Raw genomic sequence first — 16,604 nt, forward strand, 5'->3', positions numbered from 1 at the left:
TAGAAACCAGGATACTGTTTGCTGGAACAAAACACGGTGGCTGAGATGGTGCGAAATCAAGACAACTGTATGCAGATGACCAGAAACCTGGATACTGTTAGAATCACGTGTACAGGGACATGAATAACCAGGTTTATCATGTTCCATGTAAACACTATCTCAAATTACATCAAAAACCAGGCTAAAACTCAAAACCAGGATACTTGAGCACATGTAAACGCATTCAGTTTTAAGTGGAGCGTGAACGTCCTTTCTTGATCTTGGAAACAGTAGTTTGACCAAAAAACTAAAATCTTTACTCAAAGTCCGCTCTAGTTTTTTTTCACTGAGTTTCCAATCACATCTTCCTCAGCAGATGGAGTTTGCCGAGTTGAGCTGCTGACGGTTGAGTTGGTCAATTAAGAAAACGCCACTCAGGAAGACCACAAGATGCTGAGGTTTCCAGAAAAAAAAATCTAGTAACTTTTTTGTCAAACTTTTAAGTGTTGTGTGAACTATCAGGAATTCCACACAAAATTACAAATATCTTAATTCTTTGATGTCTGACGGCTACTGGTTCCCTGCTGTTTGTCTGATGTACAAAAAGAACAGACTAGAGGCCTACAAAGTGTTGTATCTACATGTCAGATAGAGGCATAGCAAATCCACCCACACATACACACAGACAAGAACAGACAGACAATTAGACACTCATTCATGTTACAGTTGGCTCAACACTCCACCACTGTCAAGTACTTTATTCACAATAAGGTCATTTTCTTCTTTAAAAAATCATTTTTAATATACAACACAATTTTTGACAAGACAACTCCGTTTACAGCTAAATTTGAGCTCTTGAGTTCCAGCTTCTCTCATAACCAAAGCAAGCACGTAGATGATGGGGGGAGAAGGATGGAGTGAAAGGGACAGCAGATGAACAAGGGTCGAAGTTAGAAAGAATGAGGAAAAAGACAGTAAGAGAGAGGGAAAGAGAAAGAGGACTACGCTTAGTATGATTTTTGTACTAAGAACCAAAATACTCAAACAAAATGAGAAAATAACAGTAATAAAAAATAGTAAGAAAGTAAGAGTTAAAGAGAAAAAAAAAAAAGAGCAGAGGTGTACCGGGATGCTGTATCCAAGGCAACCTCACATGCATGTCTGTCTGTTTGACGCTTCTGCTCTGTTCTGCCGTTTCACAAGTCCACATACACAAACTCACGCAAACTTGAGTGTGTGCACCCCCGTATTCCAAGTGGGTGTGCATCTCTGGGGGTTAGAGGGGAGGAGGGCGAGTGGGGGTTGGAGAGAGAGACAGGGAGGAGTGAGAGGGAGTGAGTGAGAGGGAGCGGGGAAGTCATCCCCGACACGTTTCTCCCTCATTCACTCCCTCCATCTCCCATCCTTCCCTCCTATCCTAGAGCTGAGTAAAGAGTCTCTGTCTCCCGCATCACAGCTCCGGTCATCCTCTGTCCAACTGTGCCACTGTGTCTGTGTGCCTGTGTGTGTTTTTATATATATATATATATATATATATATATATATATATATATATATATATATATATATATATATATATATATATATATATATATATATATATATATATATATATATATATATATATATATATATATATATATAAATTCCATATGAAACCTGGTTTGGCAGGGGCTGAAAACTGAGGAGCAGAAGCTGCTTGAAGTTTGTATCATGGGACAAAAGGGAGCTTGTGACTTATATAATGTCTTAGTTAATACTGTCATTAGTGTACTTTACAAAATATAAATTAGTAGTAGAAGGTGAACTTCTTGGGAGAGTTGCGTTGGTTCTGTAGTAGGGAATCCTCACCACTGTTGACCTGTGTGTGTGTGTGTGTGTGTGTGTGTGTGTGTGTGTGTGTGTGTGTGTGTGTGTGTGTGTGTGTGTGTGTGTGCATATGTCACAGTACTGGCAGGCAATGGGCACAAGCTCAAGAGTCTGTCAGAACGGGCAGGGAGGTGGAGGGGGCGGGGTGGGAGGTGGACAGAGAAATGACGAGGAGGAAGGAGAAGAGATGGGCTCCTTTCCATGATGGATGCACCCATCAGCCAATCAGCCCTGGGCTCTTCCGAAAAAAGGGTGCGGTGGATGGCGCCACCTGGGGGGGAAGAAAAAAGTCTGCAATCACACATGGGTATGCTCAGCAAGCGTCAACGTACTGACTGAATAGGATTCTCTGAACTATGCACACATACACGACCTTATGTGTGATGCAGGATGGGACATTTTTAGAGAAAGGCCTTATCAGCTAATTTGACTGTGTTAGTGTACCTGCTATCTAGAAATGTAAGTGTAGGTGCGGGAGGGAGACCGTCCCTCTGACTGGCCATTGGTCGAGACGTTCAGGAAGTCCCAGATCAGAATGGTGTCGTCGTGAGAACTGCTGATGATCTGAAACTCGTCAAACTGGAGACGGAACACGCGGCCAGAGTGCTCCTGAAAACACAATTAATTAAGAAATTATGTTAACATACTATGCATACAGGCAGATCTTCATAATGTTCATAAAACACAGTTGAAAGTGCAGGTTGACAGACCAGGGTAAAACATTAATGTGGGATTGTTTGTTTCTGCTTCTGATATCAATTCTGTTTTGCAGTCAACTGTCAATGTTCAGCATTGTTTGCAGCATCACACCCCCATCCAAGACATTACAAATCAATTGTTTAAGTTCTGTAAACGCTATGTCATGGAGGTAAAGTTTATTGCAGGAGTGTTGTATTAGAAAGCATTAGTTTCAGCTAACTATACCTAAAAAGCTGCAAATGAGTGGTTGTCTCTTTAATATCTAATGTTTTTTCAAAATTGCCAACAAGATACACATCAGAAGTGAAATTAACTATTAGTGATAGTTAAAAACTAATGTGAAAAAGAAAATCACATTGTATTTTGAGAAAGAAGTTAGGAGTGAGTTTTTTCACAATGCTATATTAGTTTTTGAAGCCAGCATCTAGAGTGCTTGTGAGGAACTGCAGCTTAAGACACTTGTCACCTGGCTGACTGATGGAGCTCAGTCATAACAGACAAAATCAGAGATACTTACCACTAGAGTGCGCAGACATAATGTGCTGGCAGGGGCTCGTGGGTCCAGGGCTGCCTGCAGGTCCCACACCTTGATTTTGCTGCAGAGAGAAACATAAGACAACACAACATCAGGAACAAAATGTGTCTTCTCGGTGCACAAAGCTCTATGTGTGTGTGCGTGTACGAGACTGACCCGTCGTAGGCACCGCTGACAATCCTTTTGTTGTCAAAGCGAATGCAGCGCACCAGCTCCTCGTGACCTTCCAGCACTCGCAAACATGCCCCACACTCTATGTCCCATAACCTGGAGAAAGAGAAGCCTTAGCAAACACATAAGGCAATCTACTGTCCCTACACTATTTATATAGTTTTTAGTGGTTAAGTACAGTATTATTTGAAACAATGACATTTATATCATGAAATTGAACGCTGTACTCAGTGTTTTCGGCCAACTGGCCTTACTTGTATGTTGAATAAACTGTCGATCTTCTAAGTACATTTTAGATAATTTTCAATCTAACAGGTTTGCAGGAAGTGATTTTATGTACATTTTAAATACAAATATTGTATAATATATAAATCATGCATCTTTAATCTCACACACGTACCGGATTGTGTTGTCAGATGAGCCGCTGACCACCAGACGATCTCTGTACTGTAGACAGGCAATTCCCCGCTTATGACCATTTAGAGTGCGCACAAACTCACAGGTGCTGGTGCTCCATACCTATTGGGGGGGGGCAACACGGAAAGCTTTGTAAAACAATGGCCTGTATTAATTCAGGTAAGTACAGTTTACCAAACAAATATTTTAAAAACTTTGACGCACTTGGTGGGTTTAAAACTATAGAACAAGTTAGAGACATTTCTAGGTTTCATTGAAAGTACAGTAGTCAATATAATTCACACCTAAATACAACTTCCTAATGTCCATCTTTCTCTATTCAATCTTTGACACTGCAAGTTGGCAAATTTCTTTCTAGGCAGACTTTTAATCAGAGGGTCTCTGGTTTGGATTCACGAATGGCTGCTCGATACCTTGATGGTGCGGTCCCCTGAGGCGGACACGATGTATTTGTCGTCAAAGTCGACCACGTTAACAGCTGCCCGGTGTCCCACAAGGACACGACGTAGGCTGATGTCAGTTGGAGAGGCCATGTCCCAGACGGCAATTGAACGGTCCTTGGAGCAGGTGACCATCAGGCCGTTGGCAAAGCGCAGGTGAAGAACTGCCTCGTTGTGGTGGATCAGTGTGTTCAGTACCTCACCCGTCGTCACCTCCCACACCCTGCAAAAGAGGAGAGGTAGAAGGAGAGGGATTGGAGGGGTGGGGGACAGGAGGAAGAGAAAACAAAATTAGGGAGAGATGACAGGGTGGCCAAATGATGAGGGCAAAGGTGACAGAGAGAGGAAAACAAAAGGTGGAATGGGGCAGGAAGGACAATGGGGTGAGAAAAGTGGAAAAAGATTGAGTGAGTTGGAAAGAAAAATGAGAGGGGGCAGTGGGACGAGTGGTCAAAACGAACAAAAAGGAGGTGAAGAGTGGAAAAGACATGTAATGGGAGCAAAGGAAAAAAGGAAAACAATGGAGACATAAGAGAGAATTATGTTTATTGGTTTTACAATGGAGAGTAACTCAAGAGTTCACACACGCGCACGCAGGAGCAGCTGTGAAGAACATGTTACTGAGGTGCACCGCTGGGCATTAGGAGTCAAATGCAGAACACACTGGAAAAGCTGACAACCAAGCCTACAAACAAAGTGCCTGTCAAGCTGTTGTTAAGGAAGTGAAGTCACATTTTCCTTGGATACTGCCCAGAGTACGGCTGAAGTGTGAAGTAATAAGAGAATTAATGCTGAGCTTCTGTGTGCAGTAGCCAAGCAAGTGTCAACATACACACACACAAGACAGATCTTTAAATATCTGCAATAAAACATATCCCACTATCGCTAGTAATGATAGTAAATCTAACTCATTATGAAATAATACACTTCAACATTTTTATACTCCATTTGATTGCTTCAATATGGTTAGGAGGGCACATTTTATAGAAATGTTATTAATCAAATGATTAATTTTCTACATTTTATTTTCCAAATGTAAATTGTTTTAAAATCAACTACACTTTACCTGTTAGATATCAGAGATGTATTTAGCATGAGATATTTTGTCCACGGCAGGTTTTGAAACAATAAACAGCCACTGTTTCTGTTTATAAGTCATCTCCTCGCACAAACAGTACAGTATGTAGTTTAGTACATTTTGATATGTGCATGAATTATTCATTATATTCTACAGATGCACTCTATTTTGAATGACTGTACAAACTGGCTACTTGCATGAGGAGGGAAAAAACGCAAACCAGTTGAAAAGCATCTTCAGGACGAGTGTTTTTATTGAAACACATCAATCATACCTATTAAGTGTGACCATAGCATCTAAAACTACATCTTTCTGTCAAGTGACTATTATGTCATATGGCTTTACAAGATATCCAAAAAAAAAAAAAAGAAATAAATAAATCATAGTACTGATTTCCAAATCACTATAGTCAATGCTGCCTCTTTGTCCAATTGTTGGGTGGCTACAGAGCCAGATAGTTCTCTGTTGGGTTTGGCTGCGACGGTGAAATGTAGCTACTTTACAGGACTGTCAGAGTCTAACCACTCAGAACAGGAATATAGCTTTTGGCTAAAATAATTTCTTTTTACAAAGTAAGCTGTGGCTTCTTTTATAGTAAAAATATGTATGATCAACAATCTATATATTATTGATATGTAAGATTTACTAACATTTAGGTATATCCTTGTGTATCTGACCAAACCTGGTCTCCACTGTGAACCATTCACTTTGGTTAGAGAACCCACTTGTTTCATAACACCCAAGCTTTTAAAATCAACCGTTCTGCTTTGGTACATGAAACAAACTTCTCGTGTACTTGTGGTCTGAAAGTCTGAAAGCACTGATGTTGGTGTTAACTTGTCTTTACTGATACATCCTAAGTGAGTAGTCAACCCAAAGGAATATGGAGAAGCTGCATAAGTTTTGACTTATAACCTGACTTCTATACAATTTCTAGCATAGTAGTCCATTTCTGAGGATAAGAAATCTAGTATCTATATATGCCCATCTGCTTATGTCTCACTATGTTGCCAAAGTTAACCAAAGATTTACACTGTGTTCAAACTGAAAATAGGTTAGTAAACATAGATAAGTGACATTTATCCAGATATTCTGCCTAATTAACACTGACACAGCTTTGGGTCCAACTCCAAAACACAGTGTGTTTCTTCTGTAACAAGTTGCGTGTCGTACCTGACAGTTGAGTCAGAAGACCCAGTGACAATGACCCTCTCATCATACTGCAGACACAGCACTGAGCCTGTGTGACCGGTCAGTATCTTCAGACACTCCAGAGACTGCTTATCCCAGATCTATGAGTAAAAAGAACAGGAGTAGGAGTAAGTGAAGGGAGGAAGATGAGTGAAGCCAAGGGAGAGGGAGATATCGACAGAGGAAGACAGAGAAAGAGGAAAAATAAGTGGTTTTGAAAAGGTTGCAGATTTAGGTCATGCCAAGAATGGCTTATTCTCACAGCAGTGTTCATGCCCCATTTTCCCACTGCTGTGCTGAGCTGTGTGTGTATACGTTAAGAGCCATTCAGCTCTTCTCTGGGTGTGCGTCGGCCTCCTTGAGAACAATGAGAAGACAAATCCGCTCTTCTCCTCCCTCCATCCTCCCCTCCTCTTCATCATCTCCTCCTCCTCCTCTCCCAGGCCAGACAGATACGTGGAAAACACAATGGGTCTGGAGCTGAGCCCTTTTATCCTATAATTCACTTGTGTTCTGTCTCCGTGTCTGCTGGTTTAGCTCAGCGCCATAGACAATAAGATGATAAGCCATACTGAGCCAGAAAAAAATATTCAATTCATAAATACATAAACCCAGGTTGGAAGAAAACAACCACACACACAGCATCCATGTCTTTCTCACAGCCAACACCTTTTGGCTCTCTCCACTGCTGGTACTCAAATGCACAAATGGGATCGATGTTAATTACTTCTACATGTCAGTTTGGGCCAGTAGAGCAGGAAAAAAAAACAAGTCATGAAACTTGAAAAGTATATTCTTAACCATGTAACAGTCCAATGTACATATATATTGACGTTTATATGTATTACCAGTAAGGATGTAGTGATATTCCAGTTTTCCCAGCTATACGTCACAATCGTGATATTTAAAAATGACAACAATTCTAGCTATGTTAAAATTGAGAAAAAAAAAACAAATGGGCTTTTCAGCTGCCGCTTGAAAGAGTTTAAACTGGTTTTATTTTAATTTGCACTATAATTTTTCACACCAACTGAAATGTGAGGTTGAGACTACACTGCCCTTAAAAAAAGATTGACTTAGGTGAGCAATACTTTGCGTGTTAGTAAAAAGATGCAGTTATCATTGATAACCCGTGTGTTTGGGAAATGTGGATCCATACGGTGTGATGGCCAAAGAAGGAATAACAACTAACCTCACTCACTCTTTGCCAGCATAAAAAAAAAAAAAGAAATGTAGTAGCCCTCTTACATCCACCTTATACAACGTTCAGTACGACATGAAATCAATGCTGTAAAAAAATACATTTAATAGCAGCAACCAGTAAACATATGGAAATACAGAACAAAAAGGATGTTAAAATTAATTCGGTAAACAAGTTTATCGATTTCTCAATAAATCAACTGATACTGATGAAAGTTTCACACCCTGCTGCTTTGCTGTTGTACAGAATTGGTGCTATCAGCTGTAATTTTAGGCAATGAGTTTTTGTTTCCAGGAACTATCAATGCACTGCTGTCCATATACCGTCCACTAAGACAATGATGACATTAGAAGTTAAAGAAATTATAGCTCACATAATAAAACAAACAACCTTTTATTAAAGGCAAATCAAAGTACCCACCAACATGTTCACTATACAAATCCCTGAGGTAGAAAATGAGCCAATGGGTGGCAGGGCACAAGGGCAAAGATGACAGTGAAGTGGGCCAAGTTATAATTTCACAGACCTCAGACTGTCCTTGATGTTCAATACACACGTACCTTGATGGAATTGTCTCTAAGGCCACTGATGATCTTGTCATCGTCGTACTGGAGACAGTAAACCCCTTTACTATTTTCTGAGCGACACTGAATCCTCTGCAAGTTGTGTCTGCCACATCGCCAGTTAGCCTCAATAGTCTGGAGGTAAGAGGAAGAAACAATGAGCAAGACAAACAAAAAAAAAGGCTACTAAAGAGAGAAAGAGAAGCATTGTAGTTGAATTTAGAGAAGATGGAGGCAAATATCATGTAATATTAAAAGGGAAAAGAAACAGATGTGAGATTTAGTGAGGTGGAAAGTGGTCATGAGATTACTGTGATTAGAATAACACTAACACTTAAGTAAACTTTATTAATTAGCTGTAATCAACATTTTCTACATGCATGTAGAAACATTTGCAGACCATTCTGTCTAAAAAAAAAAAAAAGCTGCTGCAAAGTGTAAATAAACATGCTACATATTGAAACAACACTATTAGATTAACCAATGGGATATGTAGTCAATTTAGACTTTTCCCACTTTTTTAATGTCAATAAAGAAGCCATGTGTACGTCAGTGATGCATATACTCTATAAAACAAAACAAAAAATATATTATGTCAGTTTCAAATGAGTCCAGATGAGCCGAGTTTTTGAGATACTATAATACAGTCCCTTCAGACAGCAAAGTGACAGTTTTTAACAAGGAAGGAAAATAATATCTGGTGCAATAATGAAAGCTGCACAAAATGACTAAAATCTACAAAAAAAGTGTTCAGTTAATACTGAAATCCATCTTGCTGTCTCTTACCTCTATGTCTTGGATGATCTTGGGATAAAGGGAGTGATAGTAGGAGTTGGGTGGGACTTCTGACGTGCGGTTCTTGAACAGATATTTCTCCCTGGGGGAAGAACAATGACATCCGCTTTGTATCCATTAGGATTTTTTATTTTTTTTTTCAACCTACAATAGTCACTCAAGACCAACCAAGTATAACCTTACGTCCTCCTTCTCTTCCTCTCATTTATCCTAAATTAAATGCCAAAAACTAGAAGACTAACAAGTACACTGAAAACAAGTAGTTTACCTACGTCCTCAGAAAGCATCCTCTTAATTTCTTCCAGAGTGTCTGCCATTTTTTGATCTTAATGTAAAACAAAAGTAAGATAGCTAACCCTGTATGTGTGTGTGTGTGTGTGTGTGTGTGTGTGTGTGTGTGTGTGTGTGTGTGTGTGTGTGTGTGTGTGTGTAAATGGGTATATGTCCATTCTCACCACTGGTGTCTCTCAGACAGGCCTTTCCAGAGTGGGTCAGTGCGGACCATGCGTTCGATGAGCTTCTTCCACAGCATACCCTCAGAGATGACCCTCTGCCACTCCTTACACACTAGCTCTGCCGAGCATAGCGAGCGTGCATCCAGGAAGGACAGGATGTTCTCCGCTATGTGATCCAAGCCTTGGGCTGGAGGGAGGAAGAGAAGGGGCTGAGTGAGTGATTGCTGCAAAATTAATGTGATTTCAGCTGGTCGGTTTATTTCCTAGCCTGGGGATCATTAGATTAGTTTTGCAAGATAAAAAACAAAAACAAAACGGTGTTTATTGGTATTTATTTCAAATATTTAAAAAAAATGCATGAAAAAAAAAAAAAATCAGGTTTTTGTATTTTTGATTTTCTTTATCGGAGCGAAATTTTTAGGAATACCTTATGTAGCGCAAACTTTCTGTAGTTTTATCTTTTTGTTGTTGAACTTTGGATGTGTGGACATAAGTCAGAATCACTTTAAAATAATCTCTTTTTATAAAGTCAGAGCATTTTTCAGGGAAATCAGTAAAAAATTAAAATATTGAGTCTTATGTATGCCTGACTGTACAGTCAAACTGTGGTTAGGGAAGATGGAGCTCACACTGGAGTGGTTGCTGCTAAACGTTACATTTAAATCTGTATTTGTACCTGGCAGTGCAGTGATGAAGTCCCTCTGCAGCATGGGTTTGAGGTAGGAGTTGATGTGGCCGTGCTGGTAGTGGCACATACGGGAGATCAGGCGCTCGACAAACTCCACCTGGTCGGCCTCCGACCACTGGTCGAACAGGGCGATGCAGTGCTCCTTCTCCTTCTCATAGTTCCCCTCTGACGGACGCTTGCGAGACCCCACAACAGGACCATTACTAAGCTGTAAAGATCAGGGGCACATGCAGATTTATTAAATGTTTTTAAAAATGTATTTGTGTTAGAGTATTTTGACATTCATATAAAGCAAATCAGTCAAGCTGGGGCACTTTTCTAGTCTGGGTGGAACTCATTTCAGCTGTGTGTCACATTTTCTTGAGCACAATCTTCTTTCTATATGAATAGAAAATGTTAGATGGTAGCATCACCTGTAGACAGCCAAAACTTGTGTAAAGCTTAGATTCAGACTTGCGTAAAGTTTTGAAAAATATAATTTTTATTTAAATCTAGTTACTACAGTAGCATAAACACAATATCACCTCAATTACTTTCAATTTTTTTTTTCCCATTACTGAAATTAGTGTGTTGGATTAAAATGGGGACTGAAACTGAAAGTTGTTGTATTGGGCCTTCAAGAGGCGTTATTATTGTTGCAGAATGGACTAAGATTAAAAAAAAAATTAAAAAAAAAATAAAAATATATATATATATATATATATATATATATATATATATATATATATATATATATATATATAATTTTAATTATATTTTCATTGCTAAAGGTTAAACCACTAGAAGCCTGCAGTTGTGGGAATAGGAAAAAATGATTTAAAATAAATGCTGTCAACATCGGTATGAGGTTTTTACTTGAATAGGGCCATGAAGGGAACAGGATATCCATTAAAAATTTCTGATGTCACAGTATGTTGTGAATCCAAAATAATTGTTAAAATTGTACTTTCTCAAATGCTCAATGACTTTGAAGCTTGTGAAACTTTATCTGCAATATCATCAACCTTCATATGAGGGTTTCCTGCACAGCATATATCTATTTGAAATACTGCAAACTTAAATAAACTGAGCTGCAGATCTCTCTCTCTTTTCTTTAATAAAACCAAGCTGTGGTCATGGATACACAAACTGTACGTACACACACACACACACACACACACACACACACACACACACACCTTGAGAACTGTGTTCTTCTTTGGCGACAGGTCGTCCACGAGGTTCTGTGACTCCATCCCTGATGTGTTCTGTAGAAAAACAACAAAACAAAGAGAAGGTACAGTTTAGTGTTTTATTCTCTTTGCATCGGTTTTAAAAAGGCACTGTGAGAGCCAGGGCAGCGGTGTGGACAGCGCTGGACACAAGAGTGCCACAAACACAGCCAAGGAAGGGTAACCATCATGACTTCTAAGGCGTGCACGCACAAACACACACATATGGAGTGAAAAAAACTGAGCGCTGCAACAAAAGGAATCTATTTGCTTGCTTGTCTGATGTTGGCTAAGTAGTCTGGACAGGAAATTAAAATGCAGCATCTTGGGTATGTCACTGACAGCAATTCAGGCACGACTAATGAAACTAAAATCAGATAATGGTCTTACAGCATATAGAGAGGACAGGAAAAAAGTTGGAGAAGTGGGATGTAATCGGATTCCACCCATTTCTAGCATGACTTAAGTCTTACAATAATTTAAGTCCTTTACAAGTGCACTGCAAACAAGCTAGAGACTTGAGTCATTATAATAAAAAGGTTATGGCACAAATCACTTATTAACAGATATAGAGTGAGAGGCTGACCATTTTAGCTTTAACACTTAATAATAATCACTCATAACTAAATGGTAGGTAATAGGTTCTTAGCATGTACACTTCTTTGGAAGTCATGGACACTCGGGCAGCAATATCATAATATTACATTCATTATTAAATACATGCAAAATATGGAGACCTGCTATCCTCTTAGGGGGCTTGATGAATGCTGGTTTTAGTTGTGACAGAGGATATGCTGGACTATTGTTAAGAGGCCATCTTGAACCAACATGTGTGCATACTGTAAAATTTACATTTTCATCAAACTAGGATATTCCTGAAGGCTCTTTAAAGCATACACTGCAAACCCTCCAGAAATGAGCAAGAACAGTAAAACCTTGTCTGTCACACCAAAAAGGGACTAATGTATCATTATTTCTTCCATGTTTCAGGTTCATTTTCCCCCCAAACAATGTATATTCCCTGTTCCCAGATATGTTAAACTAATTTGGGGAAATGGGACACACAAGGCCTTTACCTGGGAGACAGTCAATGCATATATGACTGAGCCAAGGTCACAGTCTTTGAAAATGGCTATGTTGACGAAAAAGCTATAATAAAGGCCTGTCTGCCTATATATTTTAAACAGCCTATCTGTTCTCTGCAGAGGCCGAAGAGTTACCATCGATGGGCTAAACCTGGGGCCTATCTTAAAAACAGGATTACTAAGTTCTCTAGATATTCTTCTCTAAGTAAATCCAAGAACCCTCTCAAGAGCTGTTCCAGGTTTTGCTCAGTGAAGTTATCCATCCAACTTGGTGATGCTGCGACATGTGGAGAGCAAAACCAACAGATATGTTCTCTGTCAGTGGTTGGCACTAACACAACCACACAAACAAACAAACGGTCAGGTACAAAGACCAAAGCAGACAGGACAAAAAGCCAGAATGGGCTTGCTGGTGTTGATGATCATGCAGAGCATAAGAAGAGAAGGAAGGAGAAATAAAAACAGACAGACCAGGTCTGGCCAGGCAGGCAGGCAAGCAAGCATGTAGCCTCTCAGAGCTTGAAGGAAGACCCCCCACCTCGGCCCTCACACCTCCAGGTAGAAGGGGAGAAAAACGTTACTCCTGAATGCGGGCTTATTCTCTGGTACCCCCTGCATTCTTCCTCCACTCACACAAAGTACTAAGGAAATAATCTACTATTCAAACTCATCTGATTGTAAAAGGCTCCAGTTTTCGTTACATGGCACAATCACTGTTTGACTTTTTAAGCATCCTGGGGCCTAATTTAGTTGCAAGAACTGTGATTTGACAAGATTATAAAGACGTTAATTACAGTTTATAAAGCTACAATTCTGTTTCAAGCAGAGAGAGTTTAAGGACGCACCAGAGAAGAACCTGAGAGCAATGTGCCTCCAACAGGGAGGAAAGGACAACGGAAGGTGAGGAGGTAGGAGGGTGAGGGGATGAGTGGGTGCTGTCCGCACCAAGGTGGTATGAGTCGTCGTGTGGAGTGGGCAAAGAAAAGTGAAGGGTGTGGAGATGGCGAGGGAGGAAGGGAAGGGAGAGGAGGAGGAGCAGCAGAATTAAGAGGAGAGAGGCAGAACCTGGTTGTGAGCCCGGGTGGAGGGGATGCTCTGCAGGCACCTGAGTGCACACAAACTCTCAGCCACCGAGGAGCAGCCCAGCCAGAGAGAGCGAGGCACAGAGCACTGTGTGAAAGAGAGAGAGAGGAAGGGAGGAAGGGATGAGGAGAACGAAGTGGACAGGGTGAGGGAGGAAGGGAAAGGGAAGAGCAAGAGACCGGAGATGGGAAGTAAAGGAAAAGTAGAGGGGGGTTGATGAGGGAAGTTGGGAGGAGGAAACCAAAGGAGATGAGGGAATGGATGGATCAATGAATGGACAGATGGATGGAAGTGGTGAGGAGTTGGTGAGGAACAGGACAGGTGGAGTGTGGAAAAGTGTAAGAATACGAAAATAATGGAAAAATAAATAAATAACGTTTGGTTTGAAATTAAGAGGAGGTGGGTGTGTAACCATCAAAAGGTGAGGAGAGAAGAACAGGGGAGGAGGTGGGGGATAGTGAGGGGAAAAACCAGTATTAGAGCTACACACACATTGGCACAGTGAGCGCAGGAACACACACTCCTTCACACACAAGATACAGACTGATAAACATACACACAGAAGCATTATTAGACATGAACTGGGTGGGGATAGGTAGAGGAGAGGGAGGGGCAGTGGGATTCATTGTCAATTATTGTCACTCTTGATTTGACAGAAACCCCACCCGCTGTTCTGCCATCCCCACTCTCATGAGTGGTTAGTGAATAACACTGGGACAAAAAATTAAATCAAAGTAAATACACAGACACAACACAAATTTTCCCATAGGCCCGTAAGATTACAGTCTCCAAATCCTGCACTAATGTATATTTCCTCCATTTTTATATTTGTGATCATTCTTCGGCGCAAGGAAATACAGAAGAGATGTAAATTCACAAATCAAGTCCATGGGCCACATACAAAGTATGTGCTCTTGTCAGATAAATTACTTTTCATACTATATAAACACTAATCTCTTTTCAACATTGATTTCTTATTCTGTGAACGTGTACTTGGGTACATTTGTTTTCAGTTTGTATAATTATTTATTTAAAACTTAAAGACCAAAATAACGATCAAACAATCAATAAAGTTTCGGAAAGCAGTGTATATTTAAATTTTTTCTGTCTTCACATAATGAAATTAATCGGTTTAAAGTTGATGAACTTTTAAAAACACTTCGTCAAGTCTGGTGAGTGGGTAATCTACTGGCTGGCTCCATTAGTAATTTGTCTCTATAAAGGGAATCATTTCTCTCAATGATGGTTATTCACGGTCTATACATATCCGTGTTCGTGTATAAGACCCTTTGGAAAAAATAGGCAATAACTGCTCACTCAGGTACGTGTGTCCCCCACAGGATACGTTTGGTCCATATAATCTACTAAAACATATTACTTTCTAGGCCTAACTCGCTCTGTCAATAGCAAGTATGGCGATACAATTGGCTTGTTTGTTAGAGAAACTGAGGGTTGTGCGGTATTTCAGATATGGAGAATGAATACCTGCCAAACGATTATAAACTATAACTCCATCCACGTGTAAGTTCATTGGCAAAACACAGTTGTGCCGTATTCTTAATTGACGTCTTCCTTACGACCACTTTGACCCCTGTAATGTTAATGATAGCTATTAGTAAGCTAACGTTAGCCTAAGTGGCTAGCTTAACAAGATAGCTAATCATTTGACAAGAAAACTATGTTACTTCCTGACCAAATCCAACCATCACCATATAGAGGAAAACGATATTATAATGATAGTTTATGTTTCTGGTTAACAAAGGAGCTTCTACCGCCCTAACCAATTGACTGTTTTGGTATGGTAATGGGTGTCAAGTATACCTAGCATTTTTAGCATGCTAGCTATAAAGCTAATTGCTACCTCGCTAATCGTGGTAACGCTATGTGAATGAAAAAGCAATACACTTCCTTCTACGCACTTTAAAAATATAAACAGACCACCAGCACATTGTTACGATTTTAGCTACAGTCCTTTGTATTATGGAATCTGTTTGACTGATCCACACACCTGTTACCATGTAGGTTGTCTTAACATAAACTAGATAATATAACATACCCGTAAATTTACATGGTTCATCGCCTTCTAGCCTGTGTTAGCTGGATGGCTAAGTACCAGACAGGGCCCAGTTAAAGTGGCGCAGCGTCACCGCAGTAAACGCTACCCCGAGAGTACTCGGCTGTCTTCGGCCGACGACTGAACATCAACCTTTAAATTTCCCCGTTGATTACCAATTATATCCAAAACAACACATGTTTTACATTTACAAGATGTTGAAGTATAGCTCTTGTTTATCAATCCGACCAGTATGCGGAGCATTCTTAGCAAAATGTATCGATAATTTCAGGCCCTCCCTCTGATTTCTTGTCCCCCCCCTCCTTTCTCCTCCACCTCTCCCGACAAGCCGCTTCAGTCCATTGCTGCCGTCGAATCGAGCCTCGGCGCTTCCCCCAATACAGTAGTGATGCTGAACACCTCGCATGTTCAGGATGCCATAACGAAACAAATCTTACCATCAGCTCCAACGTTTTGTCCTCCATCTCCGGCTCCATGTTGACGATCCCCCCCGAAACTCGCTCTGAAAATGGAAACCCAGCCCTGCGTCGGCGGCCCGCAAATGAAGAGACGTCATTCACTTCGCTCAACCACACAGCTTTGGTAGGGCAGTGTCAAAAGGGTGGGTGGGGGATGGGAACGCCCATGCAAAGAAAAAACGCGCTGATTGGACGGATTTTGTCAAAAGGGGAGTGTTTTCACAGCTTTGCCTTTTATTGATTGGCTAACCGTGCTACCAAGGCTTCCCCGGTGACTCCCACAAACAAAAGGGCAAATGGATGAAGATGCTGTTGCTATCCTGAAGAGGAATACACTAAGGCAAAATCAATCATCCGCATAGCTTTGCTACGAGATGCTGCAGGATGTTGGCTATTTCAATGTCATGTGTGATTAAAGGAAATAGTGTTTAAAATCCAGCGCCATAAAACCGTAACAAAAGTTGTGACGCAAGGACTTAAGGTTGTGTTCGTATAGCTTTGTGATATGGTCAAATAAAATTTTTGAGAATAGGCTTGTTTCAGTACATTTCCATCCAATTGCATATTTTTTAAAACCCACACAGAATGACGTATGGTTAAGGAGACGGATAA

General features: G+C 40.4%; 1 protein-coding gene across 4 annotated transcripts; it reads right to left on the reverse strand.

The window, feature by feature from the left end:
* Positions 1–693: 693 nt before the first annotated feature.
* On the reverse strand, positions 694–16,127 carry fbxw11a (F-box and WD repeat domain containing 11a). 4 transcript variants are annotated; one of them, XM_044204764.1, is made up of 14 exons: positions 15,972–16,107; positions 13,443–13,547; positions 11,260–11,328; positions 10,070–10,289; positions 9,394–9,580; positions 8,930–9,020; positions 8,141–8,278; positions 6,362–6,480; positions 4,084–4,333; positions 3,654–3,772; positions 3,239–3,349; positions 3,065–3,143; positions 2,293–2,457; positions 694–2,119 (listed from the first exon to the last, which is right to left on the reverse strand). In XM_044204764.1, the coding sequence occupies exons 1-13, from the start codon at positions 16,008–16,010 to the stop codon at positions 2,296–2,298; spliced, it is 1,689 nt and encodes a 562-aa protein (XP_044060699.1). In that variant the 5' UTR covers positions 16,011–16,107; the 3' UTR covers positions 694–2,119; positions 2,293–2,295. The 4 variants fall into 4 exon arrangements, with proteins under 4 accessions (XP_044060699.1, XP_044060700.1, XP_044060702.1 ...); XM_044204765.1 differs by lacking the exon at positions 13,443–13,547 and having other exon boundaries at positions 15,972–16,127; XM_044204767.1 differs by lacking the exons at positions 13,443–13,547; positions 15,972–16,107 and adding an exon at positions 15,517–15,746.
* Positions 16,128–16,604: the final 477 nt, after the last annotated feature.

Source organism: Siniperca chuatsi, linkage group LG8, assembly GCF_020085105.1.
Source record: "Siniperca chuatsi isolate FFG_IHB_CAS linkage group LG8, ASM2008510v1, whole genome shotgun sequence".
NCBI classification, from domain to species: domain Eukaryota; kingdom Metazoa; phylum Chordata; class Actinopteri; order Centrarchiformes; family Sinipercidae; genus Siniperca; species Siniperca chuatsi.

What these genes read in the sequence shown, in the direction of transcription:
- fbxw11a (XM_044204764.1), bottom strand. Translation starts at nt 16,010, where the DNA reads ATGGAGCCGGAGATGGAGGACAAAACGTTGGAGCTGATG. An exon ending in CCACCCGGGCTCACAACCAG is followed by an intron (nt 11,329 to 13,442) that starts GTTCTGCCTCTC and finishes GTTTTTCTACAG; the next exon opens with AACACATCAGGGATGGAGTC. An exon ending in TCATCTGACAACACAATCCG is followed by an intron (nt 3,350 to 3,653) that starts GTACGTGTGTGA and finishes CTCTTTCTCCAG; the next exon opens with GTTATGGGACATAGAGTGTG.